The sequence below is a fragment of the Plutella xylostella genome, chromosome Z (genome assembly GCF_932276165.1).
Source record: "Plutella xylostella chromosome Z, ilPluXylo3.1, whole genome shotgun sequence".
In the NCBI taxonomy this organism is placed as follows: domain Eukaryota; kingdom Metazoa; phylum Arthropoda; class Insecta; order Lepidoptera; family Plutellidae; genus Plutella; species Plutella xylostella.
In genome coordinates, this window is record NC_064012.1 from 10680505 (window position 1) to 10694851 (window position 14347).

General features: G+C 35.2%; 1 protein-coding gene across 2 annotated transcripts in view; it reads left to right on the forward strand.

The window, feature by feature from the left end:
• Positions 1-10782: 10782 nt before the first annotated feature.
• The window catches only part of LOC119694813 (potassium voltage-gated channel protein Shaker), a 191064-nt gene continuing 187499 nt past the window's right edge, over positions 10783-14347 (forward strand). Inside the window, exon 1 of one of the 2 annotated variants that reach the window (XM_048632835.1) lies at positions 10783-10925. In XM_048632835.1, the coding sequence (XP_048488792.1) occupies positions 10792-10925 (134 nt within the window). In that variant the 5' untranslated portion in view covers positions 10783-10791. Of the gene's footprint in view, positions 10926-11984; positions 12203-14347 lie in introns of those variants that run through there. The other variant, XM_048632837.1, reaches the window with a different exon arrangement.

Here is a 14347-nt window from a genome sequence, read left to right on the forward strand (position 1 = left end):
CACATGATTTATTTTCAATAAAATTTTGGTAATCACCGCATGATTAACTTCCAGTTTAATTACTCGATCTATCGATAGCTGATAGTTACTATCATACAAGGACTTTGTATTATATATACAAAGTCCTTGCTATCATACGATTTTGACACATAAAAAGTTGCATTCTGTCAAAATCGTATGAAAGTATATAGCTGTCAGCTTTGAAACTGGCAGTAAATCATGCGGTGAATTTTAGGGAACATAATATTTACCCCCTTTATATCCCTTCCAAAGAGCACCACAACACAACACAACACTGTGGTGTAGACCTTCCTCATTCAGCCACTCACTCACTCAATATTATAGTAGTTATTCTTCATAATGTCTGATTTACTTAATCAAAATATTCAGAAATCGTTGTTTTTCAGCGGATGTTACAGCATTTTTGCGAATTTTCAAGGTTGTACTTACGTTAATACTTTTTCTTTGATTAGGGTAGCTTTAAATTGCATTTTAAGCTTTTAACTTACCACCGCAGATATTTCGGATAGATTTTACGGTCTCTCTAATTACTAAAACGTTATCTGTCCGTCTAATTATCCATCCGTCCGACATGAAGGCCTATCGACAACTCGAAACAAAGAAACATTTAGCATTCACACTCATAATGAAATCTTCGTATCCGATTATCGCTATTATATGACGTATCATCACATTATACATACATATATCTATTGGCGGGACAATCGACTGTTGATGAACCGTTCAGAATCTGTCAATTTAGTATCTGAGATAAAAAAACAGACGATTAGACAACTAATAGAGCGCGAACTTGCGATTATGATCTCGCAGTCGGGAACACCCAAATATTACGAAAAACTTTTTTCCGAATTTGAAAACACCGAATGTGTAATTTACGAAATACCGATTTTTAAAATACCCAATTATCAAAATCACGAATATTATAATCACGAAGATTTGTTATTACGACTGTTAAATATACGAACATAAAAAATTAGGATTACTTTAATATACGAAAGATAAAATACCGATTTATTATAATCGCGAAAAATTCAAATCCCGATTGACACTATCATAATTCGTGATTTTTACAATTAAAACATAAACGTCTTTTAAACCTTAGGACCTAAACCTAAAGATAGGTGCGACGACAAGCAAAGCGAGGAGGAGCGTATTAGGTGCACATAGATATCGAAAAACCAAGCGGAGCGTTTCACATAATATATAACTATTATAATCTAAACGAGTTTTTCACAGACAATCTCTAATGATAAATTTATGTATGCTGGCTGGTCTGATAATAGGTAGGTACCTAGGTACTTTTTAGGGTTCCGTAGCCAAAATGGCAAAAACGGAACCCTTATAGTTTCGTCATGTCCGTCTGTCCGTCTGTCACAGCCGATTCACTCGGAAACTATAAGTACTACAGTGATGAAATTTGATGGGAATATGTGTTGTATGAACCGCTACAAAAATATGACACTAAATAGTAAAAAAAAGAATTGGGGGTGGGGCCCCCCATACATGAAACTGAGGGATGAAATTTTTTTTTCGATGTACATACCCGTGTGGGGTATCAATGGAAAGGTCTTTTAAAATGATATAAAGTTTTCTAAAAAACATTTTTCTTAAAGTGAACGGTTTTTGAGATATCAGCTCTCAAAGTCGTAAAAAGTATGTCCCCCCCCCTCTATTTTTATAACTACGGGGTATAAAATTCTAAAAAAAATAGAGGTGATGCATGCTAATTAACTCTTTCAACGATTTTTGGTTTGATCAAAGTATCTCTTATAGTTTTTGAGATAGGTTGATTTAACTGTAATTTTGCTGCTACGGAACCCTTTGTGCGCGAGCCCGACTCGCACTTGGCCGGTTTTTATTATTATTATTGTTTTTGATAATTGGTGTTTTATATAATTTTTTGACATAATTGAAACAATTGAAACCTAACTTAATTAAAAATGTAAAACAGTAATTAATTCTTAATTTATAATTAATTAGTGTAAAATGTATAAAATTATGACTATGACGCCTCCTCTCTATTTGTACGCCTCATGGCAAAGCATGGCTTGTCCTAACCTACACATAAGATGAATTTTGAATTTGAATGTTGAATCTAGCTTCAAATATATTGTTAAACAGATAACTATTTCTTGTTAACTAACTAAGTGTAACATTGGGTGATTTGTATTTTCGGAATATTGAAACTTCAGGATTCGTAATTTTAATAATTCGATATAATGATAAACGTAAATTTGAAACATCGAAACTATAATATTCGATAATTGATTTTCGTAATTTGAAAAAATCTGTTATTTAAAGTTTCGTTTATCAACCATTCGTCATGTTAGTTATTCGGAAACTTAAATTCGGGATTGTGAATTATTCGGAACTATGAATTTGCAATTTTAAAAATCGTAATTTAATATTCGAAAAATGTAATTCGGAATTATGTAGTGTACCCTCGCAGTCACTTGCCTTTAGGACGATGCCTGATGACACTGGTCTATAGAATTGGATCAACTGAAGTGGTTTTACGAAAGTATTCTGTATTTTTACCAATAAAGAGACAAGTTTTTATAAGTGACGTAAGTTGTTTTTTCGGAAATACGTCGAAAATCATTTTAAGGCAAAGTGTAGCTCAAGGGAAATATCTGGTAAAATAATTAATAAGTCAATAAGATAAACCAAATCTCAAAGTGGCATCGTACATAGGTATACCACGAACGAGTTCTTTTTTTATATTATTAAGGAACCTTTCTTGCTTGCTTGTTTATTACCTGATTATCTTCACAATAATGAACAAAACTTTCAACAAAACACTCGTACTTTATCGATAAATAAGTACTAAGCATGAGTATTATCGGATTTCTATAAACCAAGCCTAGAAAATTTCCTTAATAGACCTGATATCACCGTTTAGGAATAAGGTTCATCCGGTAATGGTATATTGTTCTTATGTTATACTTAGTTGCTTACTTTTGAAGTCAAGATTATGATCTTGACAATCAACAAATAGTCGTAAAATTTGACGTTTGAATAAATTATATTCTTTTATATTTTATTCCCGAGAAAATATGCGACTTATTCTCAGATAAGCCTTATTTTTCAATGGCGACATCGGGCTTTTGCAGTGGATGGCAATGCAGTGAGTTAAATCGGATGGTTTTCCGCACAAACCTAGCTCTTCGCAGTCTAGGTACACTGAAAATCATGATTTTCATTGATTTCTTCTTCTTGTTAGCGTCCAAGAAAAAGAATGAAGCATCTCCGTCTTTGTTAGACTATTTCCCGAGGGTGTAGGTGAAAAACTTATATAGATTTATTCATCAACATATTGACAGTTTGAATAAACCTAATGTAGATTTATCACTTTGCCTCTCTACGGATTGAGTCTAACTAAATTCTAGATTTGCAAGATTCCTGACTTTATTCACCGCAAGAGCGATGAGTCTAAAGAAATAATTATATTTTTATCCAAGTTATGGTTGATGAGAAGTACCTAACATTGTCAGTAGGTAGTGAAATGGTTACTTTAACTTTGGAAAATTCATATTAGGACTAACTAGTGCTACTACAAATGGTCATGAATTCATAATTACGTATCTAAATAAACAACTATTTTCCTACCATAAAACTATATTAGGTACCATAAAAATACTAATAGACCGCGTTAGAGACAGATTAAACGGTATTTGGTATAGTGGTATAGTTTTTATAGGGCGTTTGACAGAATTTTAACATAATAATTAGGGATGGGACAAAGTTTGATAGAGACTAGGTTTAACCGAACTTATTTACTTATTTCTGCTACTTTGTGTGTAGTACAGAGTGGAATTTTGTCTGCGACGTATCCATAGGCGAGTGAGTGTACCCATAATACTGGGGCACTTTTGAAACGATCCTGAAATCGATAAAAATCTGCTATTTCATAGGAAAGATAAATTTATGATAAACTATAAAATATTAATGATACGAAGGAAAAAGTTAACGGCTAACGACTTGCCGATGTAGACAAAGCCGACCTTTGGTTTTAACCAAATTCGGCCCATCACTATTAGTGATTATTTATATCTTAGTTTACCTTTACTTAATTTAAAAATATCATTCCTCGAACGCTCCTTGTTTTCTATTAGAGCGATCTTTTCTTCCATTTGTTTTGCCATTATCTATTCGCCCGTAAAATGCAGCTGTTCGCAGCCATGCAAGCGTTCGTATTTTAGAGCTCTGAAATTTTAACACAGGTACTTATTGACGACCAAATAGAGAATTAACCCACAGCTGTGATGCTAATGGTCTGGGTTGGAAGCTTGGTAGGACCATGAAAAGGCTTGGTACCTTGGTAGCCTTATGATCGGATCGCTGGTAGTAGAAGCAAAGTTTATTGATATAGAACAAAGGGTTATTAATATGCAACATAACTTAATACCGCGATATAGGCAGAAGGATAGTGACATCTATTAAAGCTACTTGACAACTGAACATTCTGGGTTGGAAGCTCGGAAAAGCACCCAGTAATTTTTTCACTATTTATATAAATATTCTGGATTCTCGGATGTAAAATATTTGCATTTTATAGTCTCAAAGCTACTGCTGACGTAGTAACTAATATTTAATCTGTGCTGCTGCTCGATGCAAAGGCGATATTGCTTTAGTTTCTTTATAGAGAGAGAGTTAAAAGTTCTGGCTTATTTCTATGCAGTGAAGTTGTACGTACAAAGTGACTGGAGATCGAATTTCAGACGGCAATTTCAGTCATATTCGGCTACAATATTACGTTCTTACAACCATAAGTTCACTGTGTCCTTTGTAAATAGGTATATAATATTATTTTTTTATAATTTTACTATGAATTTTTAACACATATCGTATAATAAGTAGTCAAAACATTCGAAGATGCCCCTAAAATGATTTTTTTACAGAAACACGTATCTGTTCATTCATCTTTATAATGTGACTCGGCTGGTGAGTAGGTACTCTATATACCTATATTATAATTTATAATTAAGTTCCTTTGTTAGTTACAAACTAAAAGCTTTGCCCGTTACGAGTGTTAAAAAACTAAAACAGTTTTGTTTGTAAAAAAATATCTCGGCTTTTATGTACCTATTTAAAATTTTCTCGCATTTACAACACATTAGAAGAGCTTGGTCATTGGAAAACAAATAAAAACCGGCCAAGTGCGAGTCGGGCTCGCGCACAAAGGGTTCCGTAGCAGCAAATATAATATTACAGTTAAATCAACCTATCTCAAAAACTATAAGAGATACTTTGATCAAACCAAAAATCGTTGAAAGAGTTAATTAGCATGCATCACCTCTATTTTTTTTAGAATTTTATACCCCGTAGTTATAAAAATAGAGGGGGGGGACATACTTTTTACGACTTTGAGAGCTGATATCTCAAAAACCGTTCACTTTAAGAAAAATGTTTTTTAGAAAACTTTATATCATTTTAAAAGACCTTTCCATTGATACCCCACACGGGTATGTACATCGAAAAAAAATTTCATCCCTCAGTTACATGTATGGGGGGCCCCACCCCCAATTCTTTTTTTTACTATTTAGTGTCATATTTTTGTAGCGGTTCATACAACACATATTCCCATCAAATTTCATCACTGTAGTACTTATAGTTTCCGAGTAAATCGGCTGTGACAGACGGACAGACGGACAGACGGACATGACGAAACTATAAGGGTTCCGTTTTTGCCATTTTGGCTACGGAACCCTAAAAATGCCAGCCGACGCGCGTGAATTCGTGCAAGAATGTAATGCGATGAATAATAAGCAAATGGAACATTTTATTCTAATACTTTGGAAAATGACTGATTTTCAATGGGTACCTACTAATTATAATTTAGGCTCCGTAGAAGCAAATCATATTATTAGATGTAAAGTACACTTAAAATGCATACTAAATTTAAGGTGCCTTCAGGACTCCTTCAGAATCACCTATTACAGAAAATAAAAAGTGGTAATAATTTAGGTTTTGGCGAATTTCAGAAAATAACTAGGTTTTTTGAATGGACAATCTTCATGATTGTGAGATTTTTGAGTAATTATTTGGTGAAATGCTAGCTCTTCCCGAGGGAATTAGGTCCTCCCGACTGAAACGAGTTTATCGACGTCGATAACGAACCCGTGTAGCGGCCACAGGTAGGATTTATAAGAATTTTAATTTGTTGGTTATGTCTGACACCAAAAAAACAATTTAACACATTTACAAAGTTATGGGTTAAAAATTATGTCGAATGGTTTATTATATTGAATTTCTTTCTAAGCGACATGAATTTTGCTACCCATGTTATAACTTTTTAAACAAATAGCTATTAAAATTTATAATCAGCATACTTTTCAATATTAAGGACAGCGGTTTGCGGTTTCTCACATACAAATTCATCAACAATTTGTGGGTTAAATTATTACGAAGGGTTTATTATATTGAATTTCTTTCTAAGCGACATGAATTTTGCTAACAATGTTATAACTTTTAACATAACAAATAGCTATTAAAATGTATAATCAGCATACTTTCCAATATTAAGGACAGCGGTTTGCGGTTTCTCACACACAAATTCATCAACAATTTGAAGCTGAATTTATTAAATAGAATATGGTGACTAATTAAAATCTGAAATAGGTATGTTAGGTAAAGAATGTACCTAATGAAAACAACTTTTAATTAAAAATGTTGGATGATTTTAAAAATATTTATAATTCTTTATCGGATTTAATTACTGATTCAGACTAATTCAGAATCTCTCTATATAAATAAGTTCATTAGGTCTAGTACAGGTTTGTTAAATTGTCGGAAACTATAAAAGTTTACGTTTTCTCGCATACAAAGTGGAGCCTTTAGCGGAAACTATCATGCGACTTTTGACTGATAATGTAAGCAGATGACAGTAGAAACCGTAAACTTTTATAGTTTTCAAAAATTGCAAAACCTGTACTAGACGGGCAGGTCAACTAGCGAGCTACTTCCGAGGATACGTACCAGAAACCTAAATAAAGCTTCTAGAAGATATTTGCGCAAATATCTACTGGCAAACAATTCATTTTAGTTATCTGCGTCCTGCAGGGCGGGGTTTAAACATGGTTTAAACGTGACTGAATGGACAAAAGCTTCTTGATGCTCCGAGTACATTCCCAATTGAATTAGCCGTCGCTTGTCCACTAGCATCGTACTGAAGCTAGCGGGGGTCACACTAGTTTACGAAAACTGCAGGTCTAGTGCAGGTTTGATAGTTTGGCGAAAACTATAAAAGTTTACGTTTTCTCGCATACTAAGTGGCGCCTCTAATGCAAACTATCATGAAACTTTTGACAGATAATGTATGCAGATGACAGGAGAAAAACGTAAACTTTTTTCGTATCCATGAATAGCTAAACCCGTACTAGAGGATCTTCAGATAGCGATCTTCAGGAAGTTTCAGATAGCGATGTGACGTAAACCTTTTTTTTTGAAAACGGGTTGCAAGTTTGCAACCCTTTGTCTTTCACTCTTAGTTTTGGAGCCCTTGCGCTAACTAAAACTCATTTTAGTTGTATTTAATGTACCGATAGATTAAAAGCTCGCGTTCGTTCGTTTTTGTCATTCTAGAGAAACCCTCCAGAGCCTCGACTCTAATCTAGCAAAAACTGATTCAGAGTAGAAATGTGAATAAACAGAATCTGCTACGTGATTTTAAATCTTCATTGTACGGCAAATTATACACAGGTATAAAGTATAAGTTGAAATATATTTTCAGTTACAACCTATTATTATCCTCATTCATTAATTTTAACTGCAGTCTGCCGCAATTTGGGAATAAGAATGGAAGGGTGAGAACTTCTGTTTTTTTTTGTTATTGACAGCTTTGTAATTTTTTTTTTTTGTTTTTTTTAATTTTTCTCCATGTAAATCGATACATCTGAAAATTTTATTAATGCTTTGTAAAATAGAATCATGTACAGTTGGTTACCGAATAACTCTATTTGTACAACGATATCGAAAAACATCAAGTAGTTTCAGGAACGCTACACTATCTGGTTCAGTACTAAACTCATGAAAACAATAATTTGGCAGCTGCCTGTAAGGTCCCGGTAGAATTCGATTACGTATTCTACAATTGCATTAAGTTTCTGATAGGTCGATAAAGTTCTAACTCCGTATCTTAGAGTTTCGGTTTTAGGAGGGTCACTATAGATTCGCGAAAACAGTGAGTTGCATGCATATTTTTCTCTAAATAATAATGTAGATGTTAGGTATAAGTTATCAGTTATCGGGCGAACTCGAACTAGCATTGTTACAAAATGATTTATTATTATTAAGAACTTATTAAAAGTTAGTAAGTAGAGAATAGTCTGACTGAATATAAGTAGGTAAGTACTACATAAGAACATAAGTAGGTAAAACTACCCATCATTTTCACAACAGGTAAAACTTTTAAGCCAATATAAAGCGCGAAAGAGAAAGTAGCTTTAGTTCCATGAAAAAAAACTTTCGTCCAATACCAGAGCCAACAAAGTATAAACCGCAAAATACAATAATTTTCAGCTAATATCCTTATTTCAATTCGTCGTTAAACCTGCGATACAATTTGTGATACAGCATGTTTTGCAATAGTAGTTTTTGAAAAAGATTATTGAATGAATTAGGGCAATAAATAACATATTACATGACTTGAAGTTAGGAAATCTTGCAATCGTGCTGTGGGCATAACATTAGAACATGATGCCATAGAAAACGCATTCAAATACTCGTTACTCTATTCAATTCAGAGTTGCCAAATTTTCACTTTCATAGACCTCAAATAGGCGTCGTATTTTTTAAATAATTATTTAGCACTACGAGTTTGTTGATGTTTGTAGAGTTGGAGTACTATTTAATAAATAATTTCTGATACTGAAAATTACACCACAAGGCGATTGTCGCGTTTTCGACACCATCGTGGGAACTAATCCTGTTTAAAACCACGATGTTCATCTGACTGTCTTTATGACACGGGAATCCCACTTCTGAAAATCCATTTTGGGTCCGCGACAGCCTGTAGATTTGTACCGCGAGTTCTACGCCGAGTCGTGGCGGCAGGTTGCGTGACTCACGCGACCATGTATCGCTATCCGGACTGCAACACCGGCCCGCCACTGGGGGGTTACTCTACAGGGTGTTGCAAAAAAGTGAGAGAGCCGATAGCTAGGTGTGCAGCTTGTTATATCTAAGCCGGGAAATGAAATGTCAAAATTAGCGAAAATTAAAATTTATTCTCCATAGTAAAAAGGTCACATAAAAAGTTTATATGGGAAATGATGTATATTTTTTGAGAATTTTGTCATTCTGATTTCATTTCCGGCCTTACATATAGCATGGTGCGCATGTAGGTTTCGGCTTAGTATACCCTTTTTGCAACAACCTGTATATGAAGAAAAATGAAGTTTCGGTGCGCTGCTGCGCGACCCACGACTCTATCTCGTTGTATTGAAAGTGTCGATTGCACTACAGCTCTCGTTTGTTCATTTTTCGTCAGTATAGAGTAACCCCCCTGACTCAGGGCAAGGAGCCTAATGCATACGGAATGCATAGCCCTATTAGATCTTTGCTCTATCTATTAAGAAACGTTTGCGCTGAGTAGAATACAGACGTGTAAGTTAGATCGTGGAGGTTTCGTGGTTGGTGTTAGTTAATGGTAAATCTCTGGTGATTGCACCCTGTACTTATAGGTTTATTTTTATATAAAAGAGAAAATTTTACTGATTTCTATATTTTAACTGATTTTAACATAAACAAACGTCAATCTCAAATGGATTGTTGCTATCCGGCCATGCCGAAATGTACTTATAATATTGCAATTTTTGTTATTAATTTCCCGCCGAATTTCTTTAGTTCTAAAAAAACCAGTTGAAAACAACAAGTCCACATTTAATTGTTTTATAAATTTCACAAGCATACTATTCTAGGACAACTTCTACCTGCTGGACTGATTTAGACGTTAGATAATAATGTATCCGGTAGTGGCTGCATGAGAAAGGCTGTGGCAAAGTGTTGTTGTGTCTTCTAGGCTGACCAGGCTAGTTATTTATGTGTTGGTTACTAGTTAAGTCCTAATCATTTATTTTATTGTTACAGATTACATCATCGCCCGCTACTTGATACCAAGAACTGCTAACACCGACACCTTCTTCTTCTTCTCTCTGCGAACTCTAAAGCTCCACCCTTAACTCTTGGGTCCTATGGATCGTGGAAACTTCTACTTCCAAAGAAGACCCGCCTGCAGTTTGATCTTGTGCCTATTGTACCTTGCGTTCGTGATTATAAAAATACGACAAAGACTCATAGACTTCTTCCGTGATAAATACTATCTGCTGTTTGGCGGCCGATAAGTTATCTAATTACTTCAGTTCATCAAATTCATCGTTCGCCTCAATCATCATTCATCATCACATCAACTACGATAAGAGTACAGAAACTGTGAATCTGGAGAGAGGCCTTGAAAGAGTAAGAGAATAAAACTCCACACAAGCCGCCCAGGCGCAAAGAAAGTAAAGCCCAGGAGAATCAACGAAGCATAAATGGAGACTATATCACTAATCTTTTCATTGGTACTGATATTCATATTTTGGGCGTCGATGTTGCTGCTGCACCTAGTGTACAGATTCTTTACGGCCCGTGGAGATGAGATACGGGAGACGCTGCACGACTTCCAATACCACCACTTCCTGATCCACAACTTCGCGTTCATGTGTATGTGCTTCTGCGAGATAATGATAATGCTTCACGGTTAGGGAGGGGTGGGGCGAGTAGGGGGCGATGACGATGTGGCAGCCGGGGATGAGCCACGGGCAGAAGAGCCCCTGGCTGGGCAAGTTCATGGGGCTGGTGAACCGCAACCGTCGCCGCGGGAGGGACAGCTCGGCCGCGTCCACCGACCAGACTCAGGACAGGTGAGCCCAAACCTTGACCTTAACTCTATCCTATAGGTTTAAAATTGACCACCCAGTAGTTGGGAAAGTTATATCTAGTTTCCAACATTTGACCACCAGTTTGAATTGAAAACCTAATTGACTTAGTTTATTAATTACCAAATAGATGGTAGGAAAAAAAATCCTCATCAGTTAGACTTTGCGATAAGTTTTTCGTCAGTTCGTCATGTATCATCATCACATAATGGATAAAAGTCTTTTTAACTCTTTCACTAGGTTCGTGCCAGCCAAGCGATTATAAATGTCAAATTCTTTATATATGCAGTTTTTATATTATAGCACTTTAGTATCATTTCATTGAAATGCCCTGACTTCAGTATTTAGTTCATTTTATTTTTCGTTTGTACTTTGTTTATTAATATAAGACTAATTTTATCCTATCTTTTTCCAGGTACGTATAATTACACTCCTCACATGCTGGAGGTGAACGTGTAAGGTAAGTGGTAAACAGTATGTTTTTTTTGTATTTTAAAGATAACAGTTTCTCTGAAATTATGCAGTTTGCTATGGCGAAATATGATGATTCTTGAAATCACCTCTTGCCTGTCACAATGGCAGTGCTGTTAACTTTATTTTACTAATGAAAATCAAAATCAGTTGGATTAGACCCGTATTGCCAAACTGGAGCAAAGTAAATGGTAATAAGATGCATCATAGAACAAGGACACGCGGAACTAAAAACAATTTTAAAAAAACTTTATGAAATCAATAATATCGACGGATCTGCGTCACAGATGATTAATCAATCATATTGCGTAAACAAACGGAGGGCTCAATCTAAGATTACGCAAAAGTAAAAACTCGCGACACCAAAAATAAAACAAGCGTCGTCGGAGCGTCTCAAAGACTCAGTTATTAGCATCTCCCGGAATATTTGGCATATCTACTGAAACTATACACACATACTCGTATCTACTAAGTATAATGAAAATGCTCAATCCGACTGTCTAGTATCGCCGCGGCAACGCACACTGCGCCCGCGCCGCCCAAATGCAAAAATGCAACGTCGTCAAGAAATGAACTACCGAAAACTGGTCTAAGCTGGACATATCTGGATTTATCTAGATGTGCTGCAACATGTGAATCGATGGTTAGAAAAGTGTTGGTGGAGTGTTTAGTGCTGTGTTGTTGGCGTTGTCATTAATGTTCGCGGGGGGAGGAGCAGGGTTCCAGAAGCAGTCTAAGCCTCCCTGGGAAAACGCGAGCCTTGGAAACAATAACGAGTTAACACCAAGTTGGTAAGTCAATGATTTATACTTACGCGCTGTATTCATCACGACCCATCACGTCCCCACTGCTGGGGCACGGGTCTCCTTCCAATGAAGGAAGGGTTTTTTTTTACGCGCTGTATTATGAGTGAGATTTTAAGACTTTCCAGCATCTTCAGATAAGAATCAATTGTAGAGGTATGTACAATGGAAAATTATTTAATAGCACGATGCGCTGCCGCTGTGAATAACATGAAAGCTTTACAGTTGTACACAGCTGGAAGCTGAGGTTTTATTGCTTCATTTTACACCTATTGCAAGCACTTTGACTTTGGCAGGACTTCTTCAATTATAGCTATGAGTACGGGTGAATATGTAAGAAGTATGGCCAGAATGATCATCATAATTAATTATAAGTTTCTATTGTAATTGATTTTCCAAGATACATAGCTGTGCGAAATACCAACTCAGTTCGTATTCCGTCGAGATTCTCCTTACAATGTTCATTTTAAAATGCGTTATTTGTAAACTTAAATCTAAATAAACAATATATTTAAGAGCTGTGAATTACCTACACTCGATAATATCGATTGAGATATTGAAGACAATCCAGAAGGTCAATAAATAATATATTTTAGTATGCAATCCGATTTCTGAGCAAAAGAACCCCATTCAATTTAATTAAACTCTTATAATGGTTCAAAGTTAACACTTACGCTTACTTAACGCGGAAGTCAAAATATTTTCACTTGGATTGAATTATAAATAAGGTAATAATAAACTTATATATTATACTGAATTAAACATTTTGTGCTATCATAGTATAAAGCTGTCACTTTTTGCGTATATCTGTGTGTATCCATGTATGTATGTTGTATTTATCTTTAAAACTAAAAACCCTTATTTACAAACACAAACAAACTGTGTTCTTTAAATTAGTATTCGTTTGGTGCTAAGCTATGTTTTTGTTGGCTAAAACTTTAAGTGCTTGAATGTGCTGTAAATATTTATGTTTACACGTTCACATCCCAGCACAATTTGTTTTACAAAAACTATTCAGCACATACTTGCGCAAGTAGATTAAAAATATCTAAAAGAGGTTTTTCATTCACCTAGGTCTATAACACCCATACCTAGGCCTAGGGCCTAACATCAGCCTATAGCAGTTAACTCCTGGACGTAGGCACCTCCCAAAGCTCGCCACTGGATGCGATCTATAGCTTTCCGCCGATATAATATGCGGTCAAAGTTTATAATTTAACTAATAATGTATTGCTATAAATTATCTGACAATTAATTTAATCGCAATATCAGGACTCACGCGTAATCTAGATGTGCTATTATGCAAGTCGAAAATTTCTTTACCGTAACAGCCCATTGTATGATGGATTATTGAAATGGTAAACTTGAACCCTTTTTAATGTAATTTTGTATTTATCTTCATATAACGTAATCCTACTAATATTATAAATGCGAAAGTTTGTGAGTATGTGTGTATGTTTGTTACTTCTTCATGTCCAAACGGCTGAACCTAAACCCATTTAAGTAAAATTAACACACATAGGTATACAACTTTTTATCGCAGAATTCCCACGGGAAAACTTGTTAAGGCGAAGCGCAGATCGCGGGAACAGCTAGTTTATTTATAATGCAAGGATAACCGTAATTTAACGTTAAGATAACGTTGTGCATGTTTTACTAATTTACTATGGATGATATCTGGAAATAAATGTTTAATAATAATAAGAATGATGCACAAAGATAAAGTAGGGGGATGGAACAAACTCCATTGTGGTAAAGTCTGAGCTACGAGCACGTTTATACCGGACCCAGTAGGAAGTACCTATTAGGTGAAAATAGAGAGACGGCGAGAGATAGGCGAAACCCGGTATCATTTTAGAATAGAAATTCCAATGTTTGAAACTCAGCGCGGTGCATAATGTCACAAAACTAGGAATAACTTTTCGAAGGTTAAGTACAGTCGTCGAAATATAACAGGCCCGTTTGGACAGCTCAAAAATGTATGGGATGACATCTGGTGTCAAATCTAAATCATAAAAAATCTAAACAATAAGTAACTTTTGGTGCCTAAAAAGTTTTAACTTTTTAACTTTTTTATTTCAGTCGTTAAAAAATAAGCCAAACTATGTGTCTTTTTATGTATTTCATCAAGTA